General features: G+C 35.6%; 1 protein-coding gene across 1 annotated transcript in view; it reads left to right on the top strand.

Moving 5' to 3' along the window:
• RNF217 (ring finger protein 217) overlaps positions 1–26,723 on the top strand; it is a 108,420-nt gene extending 81,697 nt beyond the window's left edge. Inside the window, exons 3-6 of the mRNA XM_010988600.3 lie at positions 3,628–3,792; positions 19,788–19,989; positions 24,511–24,582; positions 26,019–26,723. Of these exons, the coding sequence (XP_010986902.3) occupies positions 3,628–3,792; positions 19,788–19,989; positions 24,511–24,582; positions 26,019–26,092 (513 nt within the window). The 3' untranslated portion in view covers positions 26,093–26,723. The remainder of the gene's footprint in view (positions 1–3,627; positions 3,793–19,787; positions 19,990–24,510; positions 24,583–26,018) is intronic.
• The last annotated feature ends 954 nt before the right edge of the window (positions 26,724–27,677 follow it).

The following is a 27,677-nucleotide window of genomic DNA, read 5'->3' as shown; positions in this document are numbered from 1 at the left end:
TGTGCCAGAAGTTCCGTGTTACTTAACTCAGGAAATGCAGAATGAGTGAGATACAGTGAACTTGCAGGCTGCTAGGGAGATTAGGCATCCACGTGTCTAAGGTAAGTTCTACAGGACAGGTACTGAATGTGGTCGGGAGAAATAGGAAAGACATCTTGAAGCAAGTAGCATTTGATCTGGTTAAGATTTCAATAGACAGAGTGTGTTCTTTGGACTTTCTCCAATTACAAGAAGCAGAGCTATGCTCTCTCAAGCTCCCTCACTTAATGCCTTTTACTATAAGGCTGCACAGGAAGCAGGAAGAACAGGAAAGCAGTCTCAGCAGCCACCCGGGTGGGCCTCACGGAGAGTCGGACACTAGCTCTGGTAGCATGAGGGCCCCCATTGTCTTCCTAGGAGTGAGTGTCTGTTGTTCCCTTCTCCAGTGATCTGCACTGTGCTCACTCAGCTTTTCTCTGTGTTTGCCTGCACAGCAAGGATAGGGTGCCTGTGTATCCCTTTTTCACTCCTTAAGACAGAAGAGCTGTCTTGGCTAATCTCTGTTCAACAAGGAGCTCTCTCTACACACAGCTCCTGCCGTCCAGTAGATACATGCTTTTAGCTTAGACTCAAAGCAAGCTCTTTAATCTTTGTGAGCATTAGTTTCCTTGTCTGTAAACTTACGATGTCCTGGTGTAACCAGTTGTGGCCAGTGTGATAGGGTCACATGGTATAGAGTAGTGCTTCTCAAATTTTAACGTGGGGACCTTGAGAAAATGTAGACTCTGGCTCCGTAGGTCTGGGGAGTGACGTGAATTCTTTGTCTCCAACAAGCTCCCAAGTGATGCTGACGTTGCTGCTCCTCCAGCTACACTTTGAGTGGCAAGTACAGGGTGTGGTGACCACTGTATGAATAGAATTACTCAGAAAGCAGGCACTCCAGGCAGGAGGTCTGTGGTTGTGAGAGTGCGGTTCATGCAGAGGAAGATGTAGTGTTAATGTCTACACGTGTTTTATTAGAAGGCCAATTTTGAATATGGTTAAGATCAGAAAGAGTAAGGCCTCTTCAAACCAAAAAGTCAGTATGTAAACAATTCAGGCGTAGTCTCGGAATAACACGATTGTTGGGATGGGTCATTAGTCTTTATATTATTTGAATCTAAAGCAAGGCAGTGGTTATTTTAATGTTTTCAGTGAGAAACAGTAAGCAGGTGAGTCTGAATTTAAATTATTTATCTTCACTTGAGAGCTTGCTGCAAAACTCCTTTCTCAGTTTGCCACCAAAGTCTGTGTTGTGTGTCAGGATTGGCAGGAGGATCCACAGTGGGACTTAGTTGTTTATTATGTGAACTTGGAAGCCAGAGTCCCTGGTGTGGACACTGAGTATCCTTTTCGTTATCGTTCTGGTGCCTTTGGAGAATCATGCATCTCTGATTGTCTTCAGTAGAAATCCATGGATATGATAGCTCAGAAACTCGGTCACGAAGCTCCTTGAACCATTATAATGTCAGACGTCTTTTGAGTTAATTCCAGTTTCAAAGCACCCATTACAGTCATTCTCCTACTATTCATTTCATAAATGTAATCTAAGACTGACTGATTAAAAACTAAAGGGCTTTTTAAAAAAGTTAACAGTGCTAGAGTTCAGTAGTGATTTTGAATTATGTGTAAGTGTAACAGAAGAGAACTGAATTAAATATCTAAGCCTTTCTGACCTAATAGGAGAAGCATGAGGCAAAGTGAATCTTTTTAACTTTTTCTCCATTTCAGTCATTACATTCAAAAATTACATTCATATAGGCCCTGTGTGATATTTACACCTGCTCTTCATTGTTTTTGAATGATCATTTCCCATTGTTTCATTATCTGGAGCATACCCACTTCATCACATTCTTTCTACCTTAGAAATAACTTATTTTAACTTTAATGATAAGAAGAGGCAGAAATGATCAATTTTAATGATTAAATAGTATCGTCCCTTTAAAAAAAAAAAACCAGGAGTCTCCTAATTTATCTGAGTAAAATCTTGAAAAGGATTTTCAAAATTCACCTTATGTTGATAGTCATGTAGAATTCTGACTCGCTGAATAGATTTACCACATGACCTTCTTTGACTTCTGTATTTTGGTTTTCAGCTGTCAAGGCAAGAGTGCTGTTTAGTATGAGGAAGTGTTTTAGTACAGTGAAAAGAATGCTGGCCTTGGAGTCAGACAAACTTATGTTTAAATTTCTTCTTAACACATACTTCCTATGTTTCTTTGGGCAAGTTATTTAATCTCTGTGAGCATTAGTTTCCTTGTCTGTAAACCTACAATGTCCATACTCACTTTGCAGCATTATTTTGTTGATAAAAATAAATAATGCATGTAATACAGCAGTATAAACATTACCATGTAACAGAATTTCAATAAACAGGAAGATTCTTAAAATTTTATGACAAAATACTATTGTGTTTTGATGTAAAGTAGAAGCAAAATTGCTTTTGTCACACGCATTTGCATAGGAAGAACATTTGCATTGTCATCTATTCTTGACATAGGTGAATGCTGTGGTGCTTCGAGCTACAAACGGAAGTGCTGTGATTGTAACTGCCGCAAAGTTAATCTATAGATTGGAACCACCATTGTCAAAAAAGTGGTTTTCAGAAAAAGAAAGCAATGATATTGTGCACAGTTTACCAAAAGAAATTCTAACTAATCTTCAAAATACTGTCAGTCAGTTCACTCAGGCTCAGTGAAGTAATAAACAGGAGCACAGGGAAGAGTCAGTTATCCCTGTTGTTTGTAGTGAGACATTTTATTAATTCACAAATAGGGCTAGGAAGGTCAAGTGATGCCCGTGTGCTTTTAGAGAGTGCGGGCGGGAAGTACTGTGTGAGAATGGGACACTCCGCTGTTGTTCAAAAGAAAGTCAGATAAGATGTCCTCCATGTCAAGTGGAAGACAAGTATTTTCCATGAACATACACATGCTCACACACACCTCCACGTGGTGAATGTACAAAGGCATCTTCCTGATGTTTTCCTAGGTACAGGCCACAGGACCACCATACATATATGTTTCTAATATGATTCTTTGTATTATTTTTATAATTAACCTTCCTTAGATTAATAGCAAGCCAGGGACATGCATTATTTTAGATGGTGTTTCATAGCAAATGCTGGTATAGCAGTTTATTTGCCAGCATGGTTTTCATTTGATGAAGCATCTGTGGGGCTTTGATTTTATAAAAGTAAATGAAGCCATTAGTAAGAAGAGTAATGAAAGTGCCTGGGAAATTGGTTCAAGGGACAGGTGAATTCACGGGCCGCAGCCTGAGTGTGGATTTGGGGCGTCACGAGCCTTCAGATTTTACTCTGTCCTTCAATCTAGGAGGTTTTCTTAAGGCCAAATTGATTTCCAGAATATCTTGAGTGTTTAATTCTCGTGTGGTCTACAAACAGCCACTTATCCATGTGAAAACAATTCTTTCCTCCTTTAATAACAGAGTAGTCGTATCTTATCGTAGTTTTGGTCTTGAATGGGGGAGGTATTTTACATCTGGACATATTATAGCCTTGTAGCTAATTTCCCTGTGCATCACCATGCTTATCTTTTTAGCCACTTCAACTATATCTCCTAGTACTTAATATTACTTTTCCTTACGCAGATCCAGTGCCCTACTTGCCAATTCGTCTGGTGTTTCAAGTGCCACTCTCCTTGGCATGAAGGAGTTAGCTGCAAGGAATACAAAAAAGGAGACAAATTGTTGCGCCACTGGGCCAGCGAGATTGAACATGGGCAGAGGAATGCCCAGAAGTGTCCAAAATGCAAGGTGAGACAACCCTTAGGAGGAAAGGAAAGGAACATGTGCGTGTGGATATCACTGAGCAATACTGCGTACTATGTTGAAGTGGATTCTGCGTGTAACTTTCTTAATGCAGGTGTGGAGAAAAGAATATTTGGTGTTTCATTTTAGAAGAGTAATTATATTACATAACTAAAATTGAAGATTTTAATATAAACAATGTATATTCTTATTCGCATTACATTTCCAAATTTAAGGAGGCTACATATAAATATGGACCTTAAACTTCAGAATTCTTATTTCCCATTTAAAAATCGAGATGTGTATACGGGAAAAAGCTAGTATGAAAATGATATGAAAGTATTATTTCTAGTTTGTCAACATGTACTAAAATCACTTTTGAGTTGGATAGACTCTGAATCCTTGCAATGCTTTGCTTTTTTGTTTTTCCCTCTGCCATTGCTTATTGCTTTAGGATTACATTAAACTGGTCATTTCCCTTTTTGCAACTCTGGTGAGGTGGATGCTAATAGCTAAAATCAAGACTTTCTGAATCTCATTTTTCAGTTTTCTCTTGATAATTATGCAAGTAGTCAAGAGTTAGCAGGCATTTGAGCAGAGACCTAGATGTTAAAATTCAACCACGCAGACGGCCAGGGAATAGTCGCCTATAGAGAAATCAGCAAGTAAATCCAGCCAGAAAACTTTGAATTTGATGTTTACAGGATAGGGATCTGCTGAAGTTTGAAGTTTTTTTTTTTTTAAGCTCACTTTAGAAAATGATATGTGTGTATACGTGTATGTGCAGTCGAGCATATGTGATTTCCATTTTTTGCCGAATTTATTTTTGGAAATCATGTCTAAACTGGGCCTGTTTTCTTTCAAGAACAATTCGGCAGTTTCTTCCTGGAGACTTAGCACCAAGGTAAATGAAATTTAAATTATTAGAAAAAAATTTTTTAAATTAATCATGTGACCCCCAACTTGAAGTTAGTAAAAGTGTATTCTGAAGTCTATAAACGAGCATAAATACAATGCACAGATTCACTATACCAAAATCACATACCAGTTTATATATATAGTAAGTCAGAGCATTGCCTGAAATAACACGCTGCATTCTTAACAATTGGAAGACATTTTTGAAATAGTTTGGATGGCCTGGCTCTCTTAAAAATTATGTCTACAGATGTTTGAGCTAAAGCTTCCTTTGTTTTCCCTGTAGAAGGCAAATGCATCCACAGCTATCCTTTTGATTTTAGAGCTACTTCAGATCACTGCATCAATTGCTCTATACACTTTGATTTTTCAGCCACTGAAGAACAATGGGAAAATGAGGCCTTGCCCCCTTTCTCTTGCCTTCTCAGTTTATTCAAAGCTACTGCTCAGTTTCATACTAAATATAGGCTGGCAGGAATTCGGGCCTGCTGTTTAAGCCATTCTGCTTTAACACTGCTCAGAAGTATACTTTATATCTCTCTGGAAAGTTGTGAAACAACTACCAGTTAGCCTGGCTGCTCTACGCGTCTGTGCTAAATGAAGAATACTGCAGCATTCTGTGTTAGGGAAAATCTGAACAGGTTGAGGTAATACAGAAAAATATACATTTATTACTGTTATCCCACAATCTGACATTAAATGGACTCTGATGTTTTGAAAGAAAAAGCACCCAATTGTCAGGAATTTACTGAATGCACTAACAGCTGCCCACAGTTTTTACAAACATGGACAAGCAGTTAAAGAAAACATACATGCTGGTTCTTTTTTGAAATTATAGCCAAAAGGTCAGGCTTTTAAAAGGAATTATCTTTTTAAAAGCTGAAGGGAAAGGAGCCAAGGAACTATGGAATCAGTTTACATGACTACCTTGTAGCAGAGAATCTACTTTCTGGGAAGATTCAGGTTCAATAAAATTTATGTCGGTTTAAGCCATATTTTATGATTTGTTCTGAATACAGATAGTTTCAGGGATTTTTTTAAGCGTATGACTTTAAAGTTTTACAGTTTCTTAATTGTGATTTTTTTTTTAATTGGACCATAAAATTGTATTTTCCCATGAGAAGGCTTTCTACTCTTATAAAAGAAATCCATGAGATGTTACTTGATGAATTAATATTTATTTTATACTCCAAAGCTTTATTTCATAAATAATCCTTTAAAATTTATAAATATGAAAAAGGAATATGCTAGGCGTTAATGAAAAAAAATCACACAATGTTTCCAGGTGAACAATTATCATAAATTTTCATATGAATATGTTTTCAATAATGATAATCAAATGTGTTTAAAATTTTGTTGTGACCAAAGTATATTTATGTACCCTACATAGGTAGGTATACTTGCTTAAATTGATTCATAATATTAACAATTATTCTGATTTTTAAATGATTGGGTTACAAAGGTCATATGACATATGATAGAAATTTGGAAGAAAGGGAAAAAATTCATCCAGAATCCTGCCACTCCAGTACACTCACTAATAACATTTTAATGTCTCCTCCATCTTTCCCCTTTTTAAGTAACTTAAAAAAACAAGTTTTAATTGTAGTATGAAGATAATCTGATATCCTTTGTTTTTCCACTTAACATGTCAAGCTTTTCTTATGTTAGTCGTTTTCATGTAACATTTATTATCTATGTAATATTTGTTTAAATATCCTTCTGCTATTAGATACTAAAGCTGGCTTTGAGTTTGGGATATTTTTGAAATCTGTATTTTTTATAAGTAATGTATTGATGACATTCATCTTGAGTATGTATTTTTCCATATTTTGGGCCTTTAAAAGCTTATATTTCTAAAGGTAGAATCCCTAGACTAAGGAATATCAATGCTTTTAGCATTTGGCACATACTGCCAATTTGCTTTCTAAAAAGATTGAAACTTTATAATTCCACCAGAAAATCTGAGAACCTATTTTTGTATGATCGTTCCTTATTCAAGCATTTTTAAAATACTGATTTAATAGTTTAAAAATATTTTGTTCTTATATTTTGAATTGTCTTATTTGCTTTTGTATTGAGTATAAGTTCATGTATTTTTGAGTTTGAAATATCCCTTTTTGAGTATCTGTTCATATCCTTTGCCCATTTGTTTCAGTCAGGTTGTGGATATTTTTTATTATCAAATTATATGAGCTCTTTATTTGAAAATATTAATTCCTTTTCTGACAATTTTCTCTGGTCTTCTGTTACTTTCTTTTATGCCAGTACAGGTTTTTGTTTGTTTTTTTTTTTTCCTAACTTAATATGTGTGTGTATTTTTTTTTTAATTTAAAAAAATTTTTGTTTGACCAAAAACATCACTCTTTGTTTTTGGAAAGAAAGAACACAAACACACACATATATGTATTTACACACATATATATGTTTACATTATTCTATGAATATTTTGTTCCTAAGCTTAGAAATTATCTATCATCCAGAAGTTTGATAAATGGTCTATTTCTTTTCTTTTTTGTAAATCTATTTTATTTCTAAATATTTTAGCTCTTTGATCCACACATTACTTGTTTTGATGCTTATTATGCATTGGATATCTACACTAATTTTTTTCAAATTAAAACTAGCTAATATAATTGTGTCCCCCTACTCAGTGATTTGCGATTTTTCTCAAAAAAACATGTTAAATTAATAAATATAATAGTCTCTTTTCTGAGCTCCCTAATCTTACTATCGCTAATTTTTGAAGAAAATTTTGTGCTTTTAGTGGTGAGAGTTAAATGATTATGCTTTTGTAAAATTTGCCCATCCATACAAGGTTTGATAAACAATTCATTATTTTAATTAGTAATCCAAATAAATCAACTTTTCTTTCATTCACTTATAATTCTTGTTTCTCCCATAATGACTTTTTATCTTTATCTCAAGTGGAAAGACCAGTTTAATATATGGTATAGTATTATGAAGAGATTTGACTTATGCTGAGAAATCAAAATTTTTATTTACATATGAATTTGGCGGATAATCAGTATGAATATTAAAATTTTTTTCCTCCCATACATGATCAAGATACTTATTCCTAAGTGTGATATCTTTATACTAGGGTAAAAGTATATGAACATTTCTGGAAGTTATTTATTTATAGGGTATTTTTATGAAAAGTTAATAGCACCATAGTAAGCTCAACTTTACTTAGCCATTTTTATTTGAGTCTCATTGCTTCTTAAGTCATCGTATTTTTCAATCACTTGTGAGACACCGTTTTTTATCTAAAAATGTTTTCTATTTTCAAATTCTTAACCTACAGAAAAATACATGCTAATTTTAAAATGTCTTTCTTGAAAATAATTATGACAAAACTAAATCTAGTTTATGATCATTTTAAGTTTAAATTATATTTAAAGCAAGTAGCAGATTTAAATTTTGTTGGAGGTATTAGAATATTTAATATTATGCAATTTATTTTGATACTAGTGTCTTATAGCACAGATTAGATATTAAACTCTTAGTTAATAAGAAAATAATTGCTAAGTCAAAGAAAGGGAAAAATGAGATGCATACCTAAAAAATTAACAAACATGAGGTTATAAATATAACAAATAAGTAAACACTGTTGTAAGCATTTCCACTTGTACACTTTAGATTTAAATTTTTTATGAAAATTTTTGGAAACAGTATTGAGTCAGATAGTGCTTTTTCATATTGCGGTAAAAAAGACACATAAAACTTACCACCTTAACCTTTTTAAAGTGTGAATGTTTATTAAATTTATGTTTTTATTTGAAAGTTTGAAATACTTAAACTATTCCAAAGAGTACACTGATAGTTCTTTAAATGGTAGAGTAATACACCACTAACTAAATTAAAATTTTTTAAAAAGTAATTATTTTATTGTTTCCTTTTTTCCAGAAGCAGCCGCTACCTATGATTTTATTGTTCAACACATACTTTTTAAAAAGTCTCTTTATTTAAAGGAAATTTTAAAATAAATACTTACTTTAATTTATTAATAAATATGTGTCAGGTTGTAGAAAAACCCCAGCTGGATGTTTCTACAGGCCTGAACAATTTTAGATTTTAGAAAAATTAGAAATCACTAATATTATTATCTAATATTATAACAAGCATCATTAAAGATAAAACCAGTCATGAAACCTTCAAGAATGTGAATAATTGTAACAATTGTTAATGATCCAACCTCCAATGTTCAAAAGGTTGAATACTGGTCAATTAGTGTTACTTATCTTAACCAGGTTTCGTATATTAGCTATATCATGTTTTTCTGTTTAAAATGTTAAAAAAAAAAAATGGGGTTTTAATATTCAAAACTTCACAAAGGTCAGATTTCTGCCTGAGTATATTTTTTTAACGTATGTACTTTCAAAAGAGAGGTGGACACACCTTCAGGCCCTTTTACCGGATAATTTAAGGCAAGCCAATTTAAAGCAAGCAGGAAGTTAAAAGTTAAGAAACAACTATATTAAAAAAGGCAGTATATAAAGAAAGTGTTATCTCTTCAAAGAATATTTCTAAAAGAAATATCATAATATGTTAACATAATTAAATATGGGTGGCAAATCCATGCATGTCTGGTATGTCATTATCTTTAATTTTTTAAATGTTGTAAATGGCTCATGATAAAATTAAAATCTAACAAGGAACAGAGGGACTTGAACATCACAGCATTCTGGAGCTACTTTACACGCCTCTGTTTGCCTATGCAATCTCTAAAGATTTGGCTGTTATATTTTGTTCCCTTCCTTAGGTAAAAGTTAAATGTTACTCAGAATACTGGGCTTACTGAAGCAAAATTGGGGTTAATATTTCTCAGAATAGTTAGCTTTTTTAAAATTTGGAAAATTAAAGGGGAATTCCTCAAACCTCCCTCCCCAAATTACCTTATTCCTTAATGTCAGATAAGAGAAGTATTTATATAAACATTTATATAATGTGGTACAAATATAGTCATAGCCAACTAGATGACATGTAGCTGACCCCCTTTTATTCCTCTTATATAAATGATCTCATATTTCTATTTTGGACATTTTATAAGACATTGCATAGAGATAATTAGGAAATTATACATTTTCATAGGCTAATTTATAAGTAATATGGTTTATGAATTAATGGATCATTGAGTCATTTGTTTTATTTCAGAGTGTGAGCATAGTTCTTATATTTAGGAGGCAGGACATTTCTTTTTAAAAGAAATGCCAAGATATGAAAAGCGAGTGCTGAGTTCTGATATGCCATCTTTATTTTCTTCTGAAAATGCCTTTGTACAATGTTCTTCCTTTGTAATGATAACAGCAATACTACCTAACGTATACCTATGTTTACTACATATCACTCTCTATTGTAGTTATATACATATGCCGTCTCATCAGATCTTCAGATGTGATACTAAGATGCTCAGTTCCAATGTGCCATCCAGATCGTAATTATTGAGTGCCTTTCGGTAAAACTTTGAGGTGTTCCACAGTAATAATAAAACGATAGGCTTGAGTACGTAAGTCACATTTGCTGTCTCATTTAAATCTCAAAAGAAAGTTGTGAAAAGGGGGTAATTACCACCATTTCAAAATATAGAAACAGTTTCAGAGAGGTTAAGTAACTGGACCAAAGGGCAGGCAGGGGAAAGTGAATTATATTCATCCATAATTTATTGTGAATTTGGAATTAAAGGGATTTACTTCTCATGGTATTTCCCTTCAGGTATTGCATTCTCTTCAATCCTGTAGTAGGATGCTTTGGGCAAGAATGTACTGATTCAGAGAAAATGATTGATTTGATCCTATTCACATCAAATTAGCACAAAAAAGCCATGTCTGTGGGCTCTTATAACTGAGCTATAGCTATGTCGCCTACGGTGGCTGAAGAAGGAATTTAGGGAATTGATGTTGGATTTTACAGTTAATCCCGGAAGTCTCTAGCACTTTACACACCACTTCAAAAGCACGGTCAGGGGCTGGTGACTTTTTAAATAGTGCCCATTAAGAAAAAAATAACTTATTCTTGACCATTATTTATCCATTTTAACTCTCCAGATTGCTTGAAATCACTAAATTTGAAGCAGTGGTTATCACTGCTACTGTTTTCTTGGAGTGTCAAAGTCTAGCCCTTAGTTGTGTGAAGACCCTGATCGTTTAATGGAAAATATCTTTTGATCTGCTTTGATCCTTGAGATACCTTTGGCATCTAAAGCAGTGCTGGGCACAGTGTAGCACTAAATAGAAAATTGTCGAATGAATGAATGTCACTTTTCTTTCCTCCTTGTATGCGCTTTTAGAATCCATTTTGTGCTCTGTACAACATGGTCCTTTTTCTCCTGAAACTCACAGAAGGGGAGACAGTCTTTAAACTGAAAATGATAAAACACTGTTGCACTTCAGTAGGGATTTGCATGAAGTGTTATAAGGAAGTTTATGATAATGGGAACATCTCAGTTCATCTTGGGGAAACCAGGGAGAGCTAGGCTGTTGAAGATTACTGGGTGGATTTTGGCAGGATGAAAGATATCCAGGGATGGGAGTATTGCCCTGGAAAGTACAGGGCACAGAGCCAGGAAATGAGTGCTGCATACCGGAGCCACGGGCACTCTGCGGTTCCCTTAGAGTAAGGTTCACAGAAGGAAGTGGTGAAAGATGAGGCTATAGAAATGAACAGAAGCCTGGGCTTTGCACGCAATGTTAAGAAACTTGGATTTTACCCTCCAGACTGAAAAGTTATAAACAAGGAAATGGTGGTATCCAATTATATTTTAGGTTGGTTGGTGTTGGTTATCCGAAGGTAGTTGTAGACATCTAGAAGGAAGTGATGACTGTATGAGCTAAGGTCGTGATCAAAGGCTGGAGAAGAAGAGAAGGATTAGATCAACATCCTGGGGCTAAAACTGTCTAATTTTGATGAGTATCTGGAGGTGGGAAGTAAGAAGAGGATGGCAGCCGGCTATTTAGGTTGAGTATCTAAATGGATGGTGATACCATAAACTGAGATAAAATGATGGAGATGGACCTAGTTTTGTTGTTTTTGGGCCAGTAGGCCATGGAATGATGATGCGTTTGGTTTTGCTTATTTGACTTTGAAATGGTTGTAAGGCATAAGGTTTATGTGACCCCAAAACAGTTGCTACATGATTCTGCGGCTCAGGAGCCAGATCCACAGTAGAAATTAAGAAATAAGATCTAGAGGAGGGAGGTTGAAACCATTTGAGTATAGAAGAGTTCACCCAAAGAGTATGTGCAGAGTGGTGACTGATGAACAGAATGAAGAGACAGGTGAAGAAATAGGAACCTAAGAGAGATAAGAGAAGTACCTGAAAAAAAGTTGTCATTGAAGCAAGAGTATATCAGAGGTCAGAAGGAAGTAGTGATCAAGTGATTAAATGACACTGAGAGATACAATAAGATAAGAATTTAAAACATGGTCTTTGGATTTGGCAATTAAAGGGTCATGGATAATACTCATTTGTTCTTTTAATAAATATTTGCTAAGAACATGCTATTTGATAGGTTCTGTACAAGTCTCTTTACTAAAATAATGAACAAGATGTCCATGATCTGTGTCCTTTCAAATCTTATCAACTCTGAGAGGAGAGGGTTGGAGCAGAGAGAGAAACAGATAATTAAAAAGTGTTAAAATGGAGAGCGAGGAATGCTGTGACCGGTCTAGTACAGCTTGTTTCTCGTTTCCCAAGTATGCTGTGCTGGGAATAGTCTCCCTCCCTCTGAGTCTTCAAGTGAAGTGAAGACCCACTTGTTCCTCATTTCTCAGATCAACTGTCACTTCCTTAGAGGAGCCTCTTGTGACCCTTAGACCAGATCAAGCTCCTCCTACTAAGTACTCTCTTCATACCTTGTTCTTTTCTTTCATAGCATTTGTCGTGGCTTCTGAGTGTATAGTTATTTGTACAATTGATTACATCTACTCCTTAGACTAAAAGCTCTTTAAGGGCTGAAGCTGTGTCAGATTTTTATCAATGAACAAATAAATATTGACTGAATGAATGAATGAATGGTTCCTGGAGAAACACAGCTGATCTGGATGTTTCAGTAACATGGAGTTGCAGTCAACTGAGGAAGAATTGAGACATTAGTAAGAAAAGCAGAGAGTATCGAGTATTGTTTTAAGAAGCTTGGTTAAAATGGAAAGGAGAGGGCAAACATTGGCTATATGGTCATTTGGAATCAAAGGAAGGATTTACTAGGATGAGGAGATACCTGAATTATTAGCCGGCTAAGCCGTCACAGTCCCAGAGGGGAAAGGGTGAGGATGAACGGAAAGGAGGGGGAAACTGGCATCTGAAGATTTCTTCTCAAAGAAAGGGCAGGGCATGGGGTTAAGGGAAGTATGGTAAAGAAGAAGGTAAAAACTTAGGGGCTAAATTGTAATACAGCTCTACCCTGAGAAATGAGAATTGCACAGTACAGTCTCCTTCAAAGAATTTGTCATAAATCAATCATGAGACAAATATGTATGAAATTTCCTATTACAAAGAAAGCCAGTACCTTGGAGGACAATTAAAATCAGAGTATTTGCTTTAAAAAACTGACATGGCAGGAGACACTGAATAGTTTTGAAATCAATGCCTTATTTATTTTTTGCAATATGATTTACCATAATAGAGGCAGCCACTTTTAATTTGACACAACAGATGAGGATTCATTCCACTTATTTGTCCCTTCCCTTTCTTCTCCTTCCAGTTTTTGATACTTATTATTTTAGTTCTTCTTTTGATTATATTTTACCTTTAAATAGTATACTGAAACCCCTGTTCAGTATTTAACAATTTTGGATGATGTATGAGGGTGTAGCCCTTCTGCAGTTCTTTTCCGCTGCTTCTCTATTTCTTCCCATTTTCTGTAAGCCATAACTTTGTTTGTACATTGTCAAATTTAATTATATTCTCTTCTAATGTAATTTTTAATACTTGCATCTTTTCTAAAGGACAGGTCTAACATTTGAAAATCAATTGAGTGTTTACAAAATCAAGAACATGTAATTATGGAACAAGGATTACATTTCTTTTTCTATAAGATCAAAATTTCTAGGAAAAATGCCCCTTGTACACTTGCTCACTGTCAATTACTCAATCATGCCTTATTTGTTTATGCCTCTTATTTGGAACTTACACGCTTTTCATTTTGTTTTGTTTTGTCTGAAACTTCTCATTGTTCGTCCTTCTTCCTTATTGGGGGCAGAAATAAGCACTTCATTTTCATGTTATTTAATATTTAGCTCCTCAGGAACTTTATTGCCTGGTGTATATTCCATTGTTATTTTTTTGAAGATGTTCTTGAAACCAGCTGACTTCCTGTTCTAAACTGGACTGATTGTGTTTTAGCTCTTTCTCTGAAATTTCTACACTGTTTTTTGTATGTGCTAACATTGTCTTTTCTTGACTTGCACATTCACATAATGAAGTGCTTCCATATGTCATGGTCCCAGAAAAGGAACAGAGAAGTCTTAGCATCTCTGGAACTGTTTGAATTTTGCCCCCATTATTATTTACTTTATAGGTGGACAAGAATTCTAGGTTCATAATATTTTAAATCAGATTTTCAAAGGCTTTGTGTATATGTTTGCTTTTTCAAAATCCCAGTGTTGTGGAGAATTGGTATAGTGACCCAAGTAAAGAACTCAAGAGTTATTCATGGGACTTTTTTTTTTTAACTTTCCTCATAATTGTTGCTTCTAATGAATTCCTCCAAATATCAGAGCCATTGAGGCAAGCACATATGTTAAAAAAAAAAAAGGCTTTTAAACATATAGTAAATTATTTGTTGATGACAATAATACGTAACAATTAATTTAGTTACCAATTTCTGCTTAAAGTAAAATAAGCCTTCAGTTCTTCGTGAAAGGGGAGATAAATACTTATGGGCAGACTGTACTGATTTAATTATAAAATGGATTGGATATTTAGCAGTTCATTTATTGTTATTCTTCCACCTTATAATTAAGTAGAATCTGTATGAAAGTAACAAGCTGAATTCTTTTTTTAAAAACACCTTTATTGTGGTATGATTCCTGTACCCTGAACTACACATATTTCAGATATACAATTTGATGAATTTTGATACATGTGTACACCAATGAAACCACCACCACAATCAAGACAGCTAGCATTTCCATTCACTCCCCAAGGGATGCAAATTTTGAATTCCCAATTTATGCCTTCCTACCCCCTTTACCCACTGGTAACCATAAAGCTGTTCTCTATGTCTGTGAGTCTGTTTCTGTTTTGTACATAACTTCATTATGTCCTTTTTTTAGATTCCACATATAAGTGATATTATGTGTTATTTTTCTTTCTCTTTCTGGCTTACTTCACTTAGAATGATAATCTCCAGGTTCATCCATGTTGCTGCAAATAGCATTATTTTATTCTTTTTTATGGCTGAGTAGTATTCCAGTGTGTGTGTGTGTGTGTGTGTGTGTGTGTGTGTGTGTGTGTGTGTGTATTCCACATCTTCTTTATCCAGTCCTCTGTTGATGGACATTTGGGTTGTTGTACTTTTTAGTAATTTGTGGTCATTTTATTAAACTAAATGTAAACTTGAAGAAGTCATGTACATATGTTGATTAATCTCTTATTACAGGTATTGATATGAATTATGAAGGCTGTCATAGGCTCAAACAGGGTCCACATTGTCATTTCTGTCTACTACAATGTGGACTTAATATCAAACTCTTATTAAAGAAATATCTGGCATATCCTTAACAATTTATCTCATGACTTATAAGTGTAGAGAGGTATAAGCAGCATTTAGTGTTTAAATATTCAACTCCTTGCATACCAGCCATCCTTATTCAGTATAGATGGTGAGAAGAAACCTTGTGGGTGATAACAAATCAAATGATGTTTGTGGTTTATGAGTAGTCAATTTAATCTAATGGATTAGAAATATCTCATCTATCCTGCTCTGTCTCCATCTCTTAAGTAAAAACAGAATTTTGATACTAAATTATAGCCACTTGGGTGATTCGTTTGTGTTTTTAGAAGAGCTAAAGTGATTAATGTTTTGAAGCTATAATTAACATTTTTTAAAGCTTCACTGAGAAATAAAATGGACTTTGCATAAGTATAATTTAAACCTACTTTTTAAGGCTCTATGTTTTGGAAACAGAGGGCATTGTCAAAGTGTGACCTTTAAAGATATTCTCAGGGAACTCATTTAGCATATGAAATTTGTTATCCCCTGGGTGTTAGGAGTTCAAAATTACAACTCACTTAGTAAATGTGAAAAGTAATATCTCCTGTTACAAGTTAACCTGCATTATGTCAGTTCATTTCTCTTTTAGCATGTAGTTATAAAATATTCATATATAATCGATATATATTTGCAGTCATATTAAAGGAAGCACTGTGTACTTGAGAGCTAGAAATTAGCCACTGTGTGTGTGAAATATTCAGGTTAATCCATAGGACCATAAAATCCTTCAACGTACAAGGTTCCTATATTGTCAGGGCTTAGAATTTTATCACTTCCTATGCAGAAATATTATTGGACTAACAGTATTTTAGTTGCCTGCCGCGTTTCAAATATTCTTTTAGAAATAAGAAAAGGCTGTTAAAAGAGGCTAGAAATTGCAGTCTTCACTATTTAAATAATAGGTGTACCACATAAAGATTTTAGAACACAATGAAACAATATTACAAGCAGATATAAAAAGACTGAAAATTGTATGTGCAATTTTGAGGCAAATGAACTGTCCGTGACAAGTTTAACTTATTGGAACAAATTTCCAGTCAGAGAAAGTTTTGATATTATTTTAAGGAAGAATGTGAATTGGCCTAGAGAGCAACTAAAATAAGCAGAAAGACTCGGACATGCCTTGTGCCGGAGAGCGGGCATGATTGTGCGGTCAGTTAGCAAAGAGTGCCATTGACCCTCTGCTTTTATCTGTAAGTTTATAACAAGAGGCTGCTTAGCATAATAAAGAAACAGACAGAAGTCAAAATCCCCTCTCCATTCACTCAAGCAGATTAATTTTCTGAGCCCTGGTTATGAATAAGAATGCCAGTCTCGTGGTGCGGTTTTGAGGCTTAAAGGTGCTAATCTATGTACAATGCTTGGCATATAATGGGCTCTAAACAAATATTAGTCCTTTTCCATTTATAGGTCACACACAACACAATGTTATGTGACCAGGAAATTTGTTAAGCTTTGTTATCTCCCTATTAAGATCTGATTCAACATACGGTTAAAACGTTGAGCACATGATGAAGTAACTTTTATTTTGGGTGCTCAGTGGTTGCCTCTGAGCATGTGTTCCCCTAGTGCTTGGGAGGTCTAAAGGATGAGAAATAGTTCAAGGATTCAGTAGGGCCTTGGCCTAAGTGTTCCTTAATGCCGTCTGCTGTGCTAAGTGGATATGGTCACAGGGATCATTCTTCAGAATCACTCACATCACAACGGGGAGAAGTGCTGGACCAGGGGAGAGATTACCAGGAAGCTACAGGGCTTCAGCTTCAGAGACCTTCCCCTGCACAGGTCCCTTCTTACACCTTGTGTCTACTTTATGTTTGTAAATTTGCATGCTTCTACTTTAAGAGGACCTCTCCAATTAGATAACCTTCAAGCCCCTCAAATCTGGATCCACTCTGACCAGATTGTAGGTAAAAGAAAAAAAATTCAATGTAATTTGAAAAGATGAAATGGCCAATGGCAGGAAAAGCAAGTTTTGCTTCTATTGACAAAATAACGATTGGTCATTACCCTTGACCATAGATGCTCATATGACCTTGACCACAAGCTAGCCCTGGCCTATCCAGGAAGGCGCTGTCTAGTCCAGGGTCAGCCTAAGAACCACCGATATGAAGAAGTGAGAAAGGGGACCACCTGGCAATCAGGGGGTGTGCAGTTACATTGCCCAGGTGTTTGGTTTCTGACATTTTTAGGTGGGTAAAGGGGAAGAAATAGATGGAACCAATATTATATTGATCCGACTCAGTATGTGCTAAACAGTGGGTTAGGCACTGTACATATTTATCACATTTTTATTCTCATATAAGTAATATCATCTAAATTGTAGCTTGGGAGACAAGAAGTAACCTCTTTTTCTTACAGCTAGTGGAGCCAAAATTCAAACACAGGGCTTCTTGAAGTCAAAGCTCAGGTCCTTTCAGCCTCCCTGTGGGGCTGAGGCTTACCTGCCCAAGAATCAATCAGCCAGTGGGAAGGAATGGACATTTAACCTACAGTCTACCCAGATTTTGAATACCTAAGATCCTGCCAGCCATTTAGTAAACTTTTCTTTTTTGGTTTGTTCAACTATCATTTATTAAGTGCCTGCTGTGTGCCAGTGATTGTTCTGCCTGCAATGTGCTGCCCTTTATGTAGTTATTACATCTTCAGAATTTGTCATCATCACTTAAAAACTCTCCAGGTTGGTAGGTAGGTAAGTAGGTAAATGAATGGTTGGATGAATGAATGGATGGATGGATGGATTCACAAATATGTATATTACTCCAATGAAAATTTCACACTTACTATGATATCTGTTGTTATTTTCAAAGCCTCAGAAGTCCTTTTAAAATTGATATTGTTCCTTTAAATTGAAGTGTGCAATTTTGGTTAATCACTAAAACTTAAATATTGCTCATGATCTGGAGTTAGCAACTTCAACATTTTTATTCACAAAACCTATAAAATAAGGCTGTATTTTGAAATGGATAATTTTCTTTAACTCTCAACTTTTTAATTTCTCTTTTCACATTAAAGATCTTGTCTTTTTCCTGGATGCTTTTTATCCCATGTCCATAATCATTGGCTAGTTTTTGAAAAAATATAACTGCTCTACTGCAGAAGCTCAGGAAGCTACACTGTGCAGCAGGGGAAGGAGAGCTTGATTTCAAATGAAATCTGTAAAGGTGTGGACTGTGGCCAAGGCTTAACTGGAAAGAATCAAGCAGCCACTGAAGGGTTTGTCTCACAGGTTACCTGTGACATTCCCAATCACATTAAAATATTCCCTGACACACTGGTCCTAAAGCAAAGTCATGGATAGAAACTGAAAGTAGTCAAAATAGCACTGGGAACATTTTAAATAAATTTTCTAAGGGAAAAACTTACAAGTAAATATATGTGTATATAAATAAATCAGGATGAATGAGATGTGGCTTGAGTGTAGTAAGTACCTACTCTATGGTGAAATGGGAAGACTGTTGTTTCAGGAGATCCTGTTTTAATCACAGGAAAGTTGGGCCAAGTAACCAAATTTTTTTTAAATGAAATAATGTTAAGTTTTGTTTCATAATTATTCCCCTAACAAACAAAGCATACACATACTTGAGTGAAAGATGTCTCTGGTGTATACGCAGTGTCCGTGAGGATTCTGAGTCAAATATCCAGTTATACCTCAACGGGTAGTAACTTGATTGTAATGTGGCCTCAGTGCTTTGAGACGGTGACTACCCCATTGAGGTGGGCTATTCAAGAGGAAAATCCTTGTTACACTCTGAGTGAAGCTGTATTCACATGGAACTTGATAGCAACAGCAGCAGGAGGTGTTTAGTTGCACAGGTGGCATTTGTCTACACAGTCCTGTAAAGGCATCTGCAAATGGTATTTGAGCTGGAATCTAAAATAGTATTGTGAATACACTTACACCTGCTGTCATTTCCTCCCGCGAAAAGAGACATCTGCTCCTTGATTTTCACAAAAAGTTTTACATCATCCTTTCTTCTAAGGAATCCTCTTCATCTCTTCTTATTCCCCAAGTCACCTTTCCTTGCTGATCATGGCATCGACAAAATATACTTTCACAGCATTTTAAATTGCCTTGCAATGATTGAGTTAGGTCTGCGTCTAGAAAGATAATCGAGTTTCCTTTGGGAAGTGGTTGTTTATATCTGTATTAGTCAAAATAAGCCAACAGCTTGAGCCACCTGAAATATTGAGCTTTATATGTGTTAAAGGGTTTGATACAAAAATGGCCTTGGAGACAAGCCAACAGCCTCAGAAATACAATGTAAGGCTTTTATTTTGGTGAAACTTGAAAGTGTTGTTCCACACATTTGCCAGATTTTGCTTTTTAAAAAATTTAATAACTTGTTTTCTTCCCCTCTTTCACTGGTACAGATCCACATCCAGAGAACTGAAGGGTGTGACCATATGACCTGCTCACAATGTAACACTAATTTTTGTTATCGATGTGGGGAGAGATATCGCCAGCTCCGTTTCTTTGGAGACCACACATCAAACCTCAGTATATTTGGATGCAAATATCGCTACCTCCCAGAGAGACCTCATCTAAGGAGACTAGTGCGAGGGTCAGTCTGTGGTGAGTGTCGGACATGACTTGCAAGATTCTTCCCTGGGAAGTGAGCAATGATGATAACAGAACTCAGGAATGTAACAGAGTAGCCATGGTAAATCTGGGCACCTGCCAGGTATCCTAGTAGAACCTTAACCCCCCACAATAGTTGGGAGGTATTTTCTGTCCCTTTGAGTTTAAAATTTAAAAGTTTGTTAGCAGGACATTACTTACATGAGCAAGCAGACTTTGATCGAGAAACAAATAACTATTTACACTGCAGAAATATGAAGTCATTAATCTTCTGAAACCCTACTGTAAACCTCTTGATGGGAGAGGACAGTGTCATTTATTTTTATTTTTATTTTTCTAGTGGCAGTATCTAGCAGTAGGTCCTCTGTTCATCCATGGAAGACTTGTAGTCCAATTTTAAAAATCCCTGTGTTTCAGAGTCTGTGATGAAGTTCCATTTTATCTATATAGTTGATAAGCCATTGTATATATTTGTGTATATTTTCTACTGTATTAATAGTTAATAGTAATAGCTAACAGTTAGTGAAGTGACCATCTAATGCCCACATTGCATATAAACTCAAGTTTAAACATCCAAGTGCAATGCTTTTATGGATGGACTTTTATACCCCTGCCTTCATCCTCTGCAATATATAGTCTTATAAACAAATACACAGACATAAACACAGATTCCTGCTCTGGCCTCATGTCACCACCTCTTTGCAGTGCAGTTTTCTTCTGGCCTAATAGTTCTCCCAATAGCTCCCTACTCCTCTGGAACAGACCTGACACACATTTCTTTTTCATCATGCAGAGCTTCATTCTTTCTTTCTCTGGCAGTCTTTCTCATGTATAGGCAATACTTTCTAACATTTTTCACATTTCTCCCTTTCCACTTGCTTGTGCTAATTATAATTCATAAAGCTCTCTTTATATCTCTCTTTCATCCTCCATCACTTCATTACTGTTGTGAACCACTCCTCTCGCTAGAATCGTGTGATGGCAAATCGGAACAAAGCTAGTGGTAATGATATACTTCGGTCAGATAAATGATAGAACATATATTTTAGATTTCACTTCGTCGGGTAGAAACCAGTGCCATCATTTTCTAAAGTCTTTCCTGATCTCTATAAAAACACCATTTCTGAGCTTTAATTAAGCATAATTTTCCACAGCCAACAGCATTCAATATAGACAAAATTGGTTTTAATGATTTTCAGTGCTTTTCTGTTTATTTGTTGTGATGGTATATATTATAATTATACAACCAATGTGCACTTATTAGTTAAATACACTTTGGAGAAATAGCTAAGGAATCTAATCCCTATTTATAACAGTACTCCAATGAGAAAACTAACTGCAAATTAAGTTTTGAGCTGTAACCTACTTGTAAGCCTATATATACTATGAGCAACCCAACCACCAAACCCTAAATTTCCTACATTGTTAGTTATTTTCTTCCCTAGTTCAATGTCACTTTGAGGCAAGATGTTTCCTTCCATTTTTTATTTTAAATAGTCTTTGATTTGACCATCTTTTTTTCCCTTCTTGTTTTTTCTGTTTAGTCATTCTTAAATAAGGAAAGTTATTTCCTGCACAGTTTGTCCAGTAATATTTTGGATGCATTCTCTTTGAGTCTTCTCACTGTTTGCCTAGATGCCACTAGAATCCTCTTCTCGGGTCAATAAAAATTAAAGGCCAGTTATTGAATAGCCTGTGGAATGGACAGCCTATAAACATTGTCAGCAGGGAACTATTTTCTTTGTACAGTCTTTTCTGTTTTTATTGAAATGTTTTATGGTCAGCTTTCTGTAAATGGTTCTCTTTTTGGCCTGTTTTCTTCTCTGTATGTGTGTGTAGTTGTGTGTGTCAGGACAAGCCTGACAAAGTAGGAAGCAGCTGGCCTTACAATGAGCTCTTCGTCCTGCACACACTAGCCTGCCTCTAGCTTGGCTGCCTCCAACTGCAGGTGGACCACCGCTGCAAGCAGATGGTCCCCACTGCTCCCATCCCCACAAAAGGCAGGGAAAGGAGTCACTCTGGAAGTCTCAAGCTTTACCTTTTCCCTGCCATGTAAGAGAGAAGATGGATTATAGCAAAGTCTCCTGTCCACCATCCTTGTGTGATGTAACCCAGTTTGCTCCTCAGTTTGGGACCACAGCCTCCAGAGGTCCTTGGACAGAGACAGAGAAAGGGCCTGCCCGCCTGCCCTCCTCTCACAGCTGGAGGATGGAAAAATGGTCTACATTCCATGTGATCATGTGCCCAACTACAGAGGTTCTACCCCTAGAGAATAAGGGAGAAGAGAGATTTGAGGATACATAGCAGCTTCTGACATGGAGGTGTCTCCCTGGTAAGAAGTAGGGAGGTTATTCAGTGAATACTGTTGGGGATAAAAGTGACAGAATAAATGCTGAATTCTCTTATTATTCCATACAAATATTCAAAGTATTAAATCATAAAATAGTAAAGGAAATATAGGTCTTTAACTGATTTCTAGATGGCAAATAATTTATATGATGAACAAAAGCAATGGAAACCCCTCCAAAAATAAATATCAATATTTTTGTAGAAAGAAAAGAAGTAGGAACCAAAGTTGAAGAAATACAAATAGCCAATAAACATGTTTTAAAAGGTTGAATGTTATTACCACTCAGAGAAATGTAAATTAAAATAAAATGAAATTTTTTTTTGACTATTGGTTAGCAAATATTTTGTCAAGTTAATACGAAATGCTGGCCTTCCATACTCTACTGAATGAAATGGAAATTTTGTGCAATTCTTTAAGAAAGAAATGTGACAGTAATATGAAGGACATTTTAAAACATGATAAATCTAGGCTGATAGTAGTTTATTCACAAGTATAATTTAAAATAGCAGAAAAGGGAACAAAAATTAAGACTAAAATATTTACATGAGTTAGGGTATATGGATGTGATAGAACATTGTTTCAGCTGTTGAGAATGGTATTTTAAAAGAATTGTTACTGATCTACAAATAAGAGAGTCCGCTTAACTGTCCTCAAGACAGTTTCAAAAGTAGACTCAAACATGTATCAAACATTGATTACATGATTGTAGTAAGTTTATTACTTCCCAAAGAGAGAGTGTGCATGTCTGGTTCTTTGAGTTCTGTGATATTTGGAGGGAAAAAAAAAATTCAGTGCCATTACTTTATAGTCATGTTCCATCACTATTATGAAAATATATTGATAATTACCTAAAAAGGAAGCATAAATGAACATACTGAGCTACATGTACAGAAAAAAACAGATTCTTTTAGAATATGCAAGTCAATATTTCTAAACTCAAGCATAGCTTTAAGAATGTATGAAATGTAACAGTTCAGTGAGATTTCGTATTACTTGATTGATTCTGTCCGTGCTGAAAAATGTAGGTAAAAACACAGACATTGTGTCAACTGAATGGCAATTTTTCAAAATTAGTTATTAAAAACTGTATTTTCTATCTGTTTTTTATGGTTTCAAAGACTGTTTCTTAAGAATAAAAAGGTTAATATTTTTCCGACAAACTTCCAACAAACGACTGCATTCTGTTTCTATTTTTTAATGTGATTGGTTATTCCAAGTTACTGTCCTTTTGAATGGTGTCACTGCTTTATTCTTCAACAGCTATGTAATCTGCTGTGAAGTCCCTCCGTCCCTTCCTCACCTCTTGTTGTGTTTGGGTTGTGCAGATGTACTGTTGCATCACATGCCTTAAGGGCAAGACTACTACATAATGACAAGATGTTAACTACTAGCCTCCACTGTTGTGCTAGTGCCTTTCAGCATCAGTGGGATTCCAGCTGTGAACTCTGTGCTGGAACTAGAGTTTCTTCTAATCATCTCTCAGTTATTCACTTAGGATGCCAGATGGCATCAGCCAGCATCCAGCCCTCTAAAAAGTGCTTCCATTTAAAGTTTGTGAAATGATTCACCTGAATAACCTTTAATATAATGTATGTTTATTGGTAATTTTCTTAAACAATGGTGTTGAAACATCCCCTTTGTAAGCCAGTGTATTAAGTGTTCATGGTGTTAGCTTCCTTTGGATGGAAGAAGTAAATAAATCACTTTCTCAGATGTGAGCTTGGGCAGAGCCCTCTGTGACTCCTACCTACTAGCTCTCCATTTGGCAAACTAATTAGATTTTCTGCTACCAATTCAGAATGTGTCACTCCTTTCTTGAATCTTTCAGAATCTTAAAAATTAAAAATGGAAGAATCTAAAGGAAAAACACAAAGATGAATGGTCGTGGTAGAATAAAGTGAGCCAGTAGCTTTGGAATTTTTTTGGTCATAAAGGATAAGTGATCTATGAGATGTCTGGCTCATGTGCCCAGGACTTGAGTCAAGTAACTGAACTTACATGTGTATGTTTGTTCTACCCCTGATACGTTTCCTTAGAGAAATACTGCCTTAATAATAAACAGACTCCTTAAAATAACATATGCTGTGATATTAAAAAGCATTGCGGAAATTGTTTTTAGTTTTAGTTTTAAAACTCTCTAAATGGTTTTGCCTTTTATTTTCCAGCTGGAAAACTATTCGTTGCACCTCTAATCCTGGTCTTGGGATTAGCACTAGGGGCCATAGCAGTTGTAATCGGTAAGAAGCACTTAACGTATCTGAGATAAGAGTTCTCTGAGTGCCACAGACAGAATATGAGTGTAAATGTAACAGTGTGAGCCGGTGATTAAGTGGACACAGTACCTGCTCCATGCTTGCTCTAGATAAGACATCAGCTTGTGATTTACAGTTTCAGAGAAGCTTGTATCACATAGGATGTATTTGTATTTTTCAGTTCATGAACACTTTGATTCATATTTCTTATAAAGCATTATTAAGCCCTTTTTAATTCCAAAACTAGTATTTTAGCAAAAGAGTCCAGTGAACTAGAACCCAGATTTTCCAATTCTGAGTTCAGGTTGGAGCATCAAAGAAAAGAGGCCTTGGTGCACCTTTAGGTGTTCGGTTTGTTCTGATAAAAGGGTTCCCTGGGTCAAAAAGATGCTTTTGATGTGTATAAAAACACATTCCCAACATATGCTAGAGCACTGACAAATAGAAAATATATCAGTGATAAATATAGTTTTATTCATACAAGTATATTAAAATGTGTATTTTAAATGAATGGTTCTCAGACTCTAGAGTACTTCATAATAACCTTGAGGGCTGGATAAAAAACAGGTTGCTGGTTCCATACCCACAGTTTCTGACTCAGTATAGGTTCAGGGCACATGATTTCTCACTCTAAAGAGTTAGGTGATGCTCATGTGATGGTCCAGGGACCACAGTTTGGGAACCATTGCCTTAGAGAATTTTAAATTAAACACTATACCTACAGGCTGTTTTGGTGATTATTCCACGTGGTTGATGGGATTTCTTTTTTGTCCTAAATACAGTGATTTTTATAGATAAAGTTCTATTTAGCAAGTAATTTGTATGTGCAGAACAGCTAGAATTATAAAGTAACTGATACTTTAGTTCTTACAGTAAATGAGACTTTCTGAAGTAGATACTGTTACTATCTGCATTTTACAGTCAAGGAAATGAAGGCTGACTAGGACCTCAGAAGAGGTAGAACTGGGGAACAAACATGACATTTGCTCCCCAGCACATTTCTAAGTAATGTGCTACACTGCCTGAAACTGAGATGTGAATACCAGTGTGCAAGTGACGTGACAAAGGCTGATAAAGAAGACTTAGACCTGACTTTGGATATTTTGATTTAAAAAAAAAAACTATTTCATATTCACACTGGTGTTACAGAGGTTGTTAAAAGGGAGAGAGAGACCTAACACAAAATAATAAAGAATGAAATCTTGAGGAATTAAGTACATTTCATAGCAAAGGTATCTTCCCTCTTTTTGTCTTCCTGTCTTACTAAATAATGATGATTTATAAACAGTTTTGCAAAGTGAAAATTTAAAACTAGAAAATTTTCAAATGTGTAAAACTAAATGCCTGTCCTCTGAATTAGCTTTAATCTTGTTTTTTTTTTTTTGTTTTTTTTTGTTTTTTTTTGTTTTTTTAATCCCCAGGTTTATTTGTATTTCCTATCTATTGCCTTTGTAAAAAACAGAGAAAACGATCACGGACAGGAATGCACTGGTGAATGCAGACGACCTCACCTAAGTCAGCAGGGCCGGGTAGGAGCTGCACAGAATTGTACACTCGTCCTGAAAACCGCCAAGAGGACCCTTCCACCATCTCTTCTCCACAATGCCTCTAGCTCCGGTGCATTCCCACCATGGTATCCTGTCCTTTCCTTATACAGATTGCTGCTTTTACAAAATGGTCACTTTCGTAGACTAGAAACATCTGTATCATAACTCTGATCTTCTTAATGGTTCTTGGAAGAAAATATTTTCATTAAGAACCAGTTATCCTCAGCACTGTCTGAGCATGCCTCTCCTGAGCATTGCTTGGACTGTCTTTGTACCTGAACTTCCCTCCAGGCCCTCTTCTGAGACTTGGTGTGAATAACTGAAGCCCCACCTGTACGAACAAGCAAGGCCATTTTTCAGAAGATGAAGGCTCACCGTATGCCCTTGTTTCCATCTGTGGCCCAAGCAGTGTAATTCCTTCATCCTTCAAATGCTATCTCTGTTAAAAAAAAAAATCTCAATGCCCAAAAGGGAACTAATGAAACTAAATTAATGAGAAGAATCGTGAGTTACTGAGGCGTATATGTGCAGGGCTGTGAATGTGTGTATCCGTATCTATATTAAAACTAGGTCCAATAACTTGTACTTGTCAAGTTCCATGCCTCTACACTATTTTTCCACATTTTCATAGAAATATTTAAAGATGATCGTTCGTTCCTTTGTGGGCATAATCTGCTCTCATACTGAATTAAAGCCAACATAGACAACAGGTTACTTCAATGTTGAGCCTTTCTGTTCCTTCTCTCTGTCCGTCTCACACACACACAGACACTTGTGCAATGTCTCCTCAAGGATTATCAAACTTTATAAACTGAAAAAACCGATAGACTGCTTTTAGGAAATGCTCAGGACCTGACCATCAGTCTTTTCAGATTTCTTATTTGTTGGCATACTTGCTTTACTCTATATTTAATTTAAATAACAAGTTTGCTGTAGAGAGAACTGATGAAAGCAGCCTTTAAACAAATCCCTATTCTGCTAATTTTTTAACCAACATAGAATTACAATAATTAAGCTTTAGGTTAAACATATATTATTTAAAACCCCACCCTCTACCTCTGCTCTCTTTGTCTCTCTCATTTGTCCCCAAGTTTTTCATAAAAACAAATACTATTTTTGAAGGATTTCTATGTTTACTGCTTAAACACATAATAAATGTGTTGGTATCTTCTTACAGAGGGATGATTTGAAACGAAACTTTGTGTTTTTGGGCTTATCTAAAATATAAACTGCTTTTGGAGAAGAAAACAAAAATAAAAAATGAAGGAAATATTTTCAGGACATTTTACCAAGCTGAGAAGTCTTTAAAAATAAGAAAAGAACAAGTAACAAAACTATGGGGTTTGTTTGTTTTCGTCACGAATGTTCATCAGCAGAAGGGAAGTAAAGACTCTAAGAAGCCTGTCCCACTTGTCTCCAAATCCTTAGCATTAGCTATTGGCATAGATGTAGCATTTATCTGTCAGCAACCTCTTCTGAATTGAAATAGATTATGTGATAAAACATGCATTAACATGGATGGTTTCTCTTGTT

This window comes from Camelus dromedarius, chromosome 6, assembly GCF_036321535.1.
Source record: "Camelus dromedarius isolate mCamDro1 chromosome 6, mCamDro1.pat, whole genome shotgun sequence".
Lineage (NCBI taxonomy): Eukaryota > Metazoa > Chordata > Mammalia > Artiodactyla > Camelidae > Camelus > Camelus dromedarius.
This window is presented reverse-complemented; position numbering and strand designations above follow the sequence as displayed.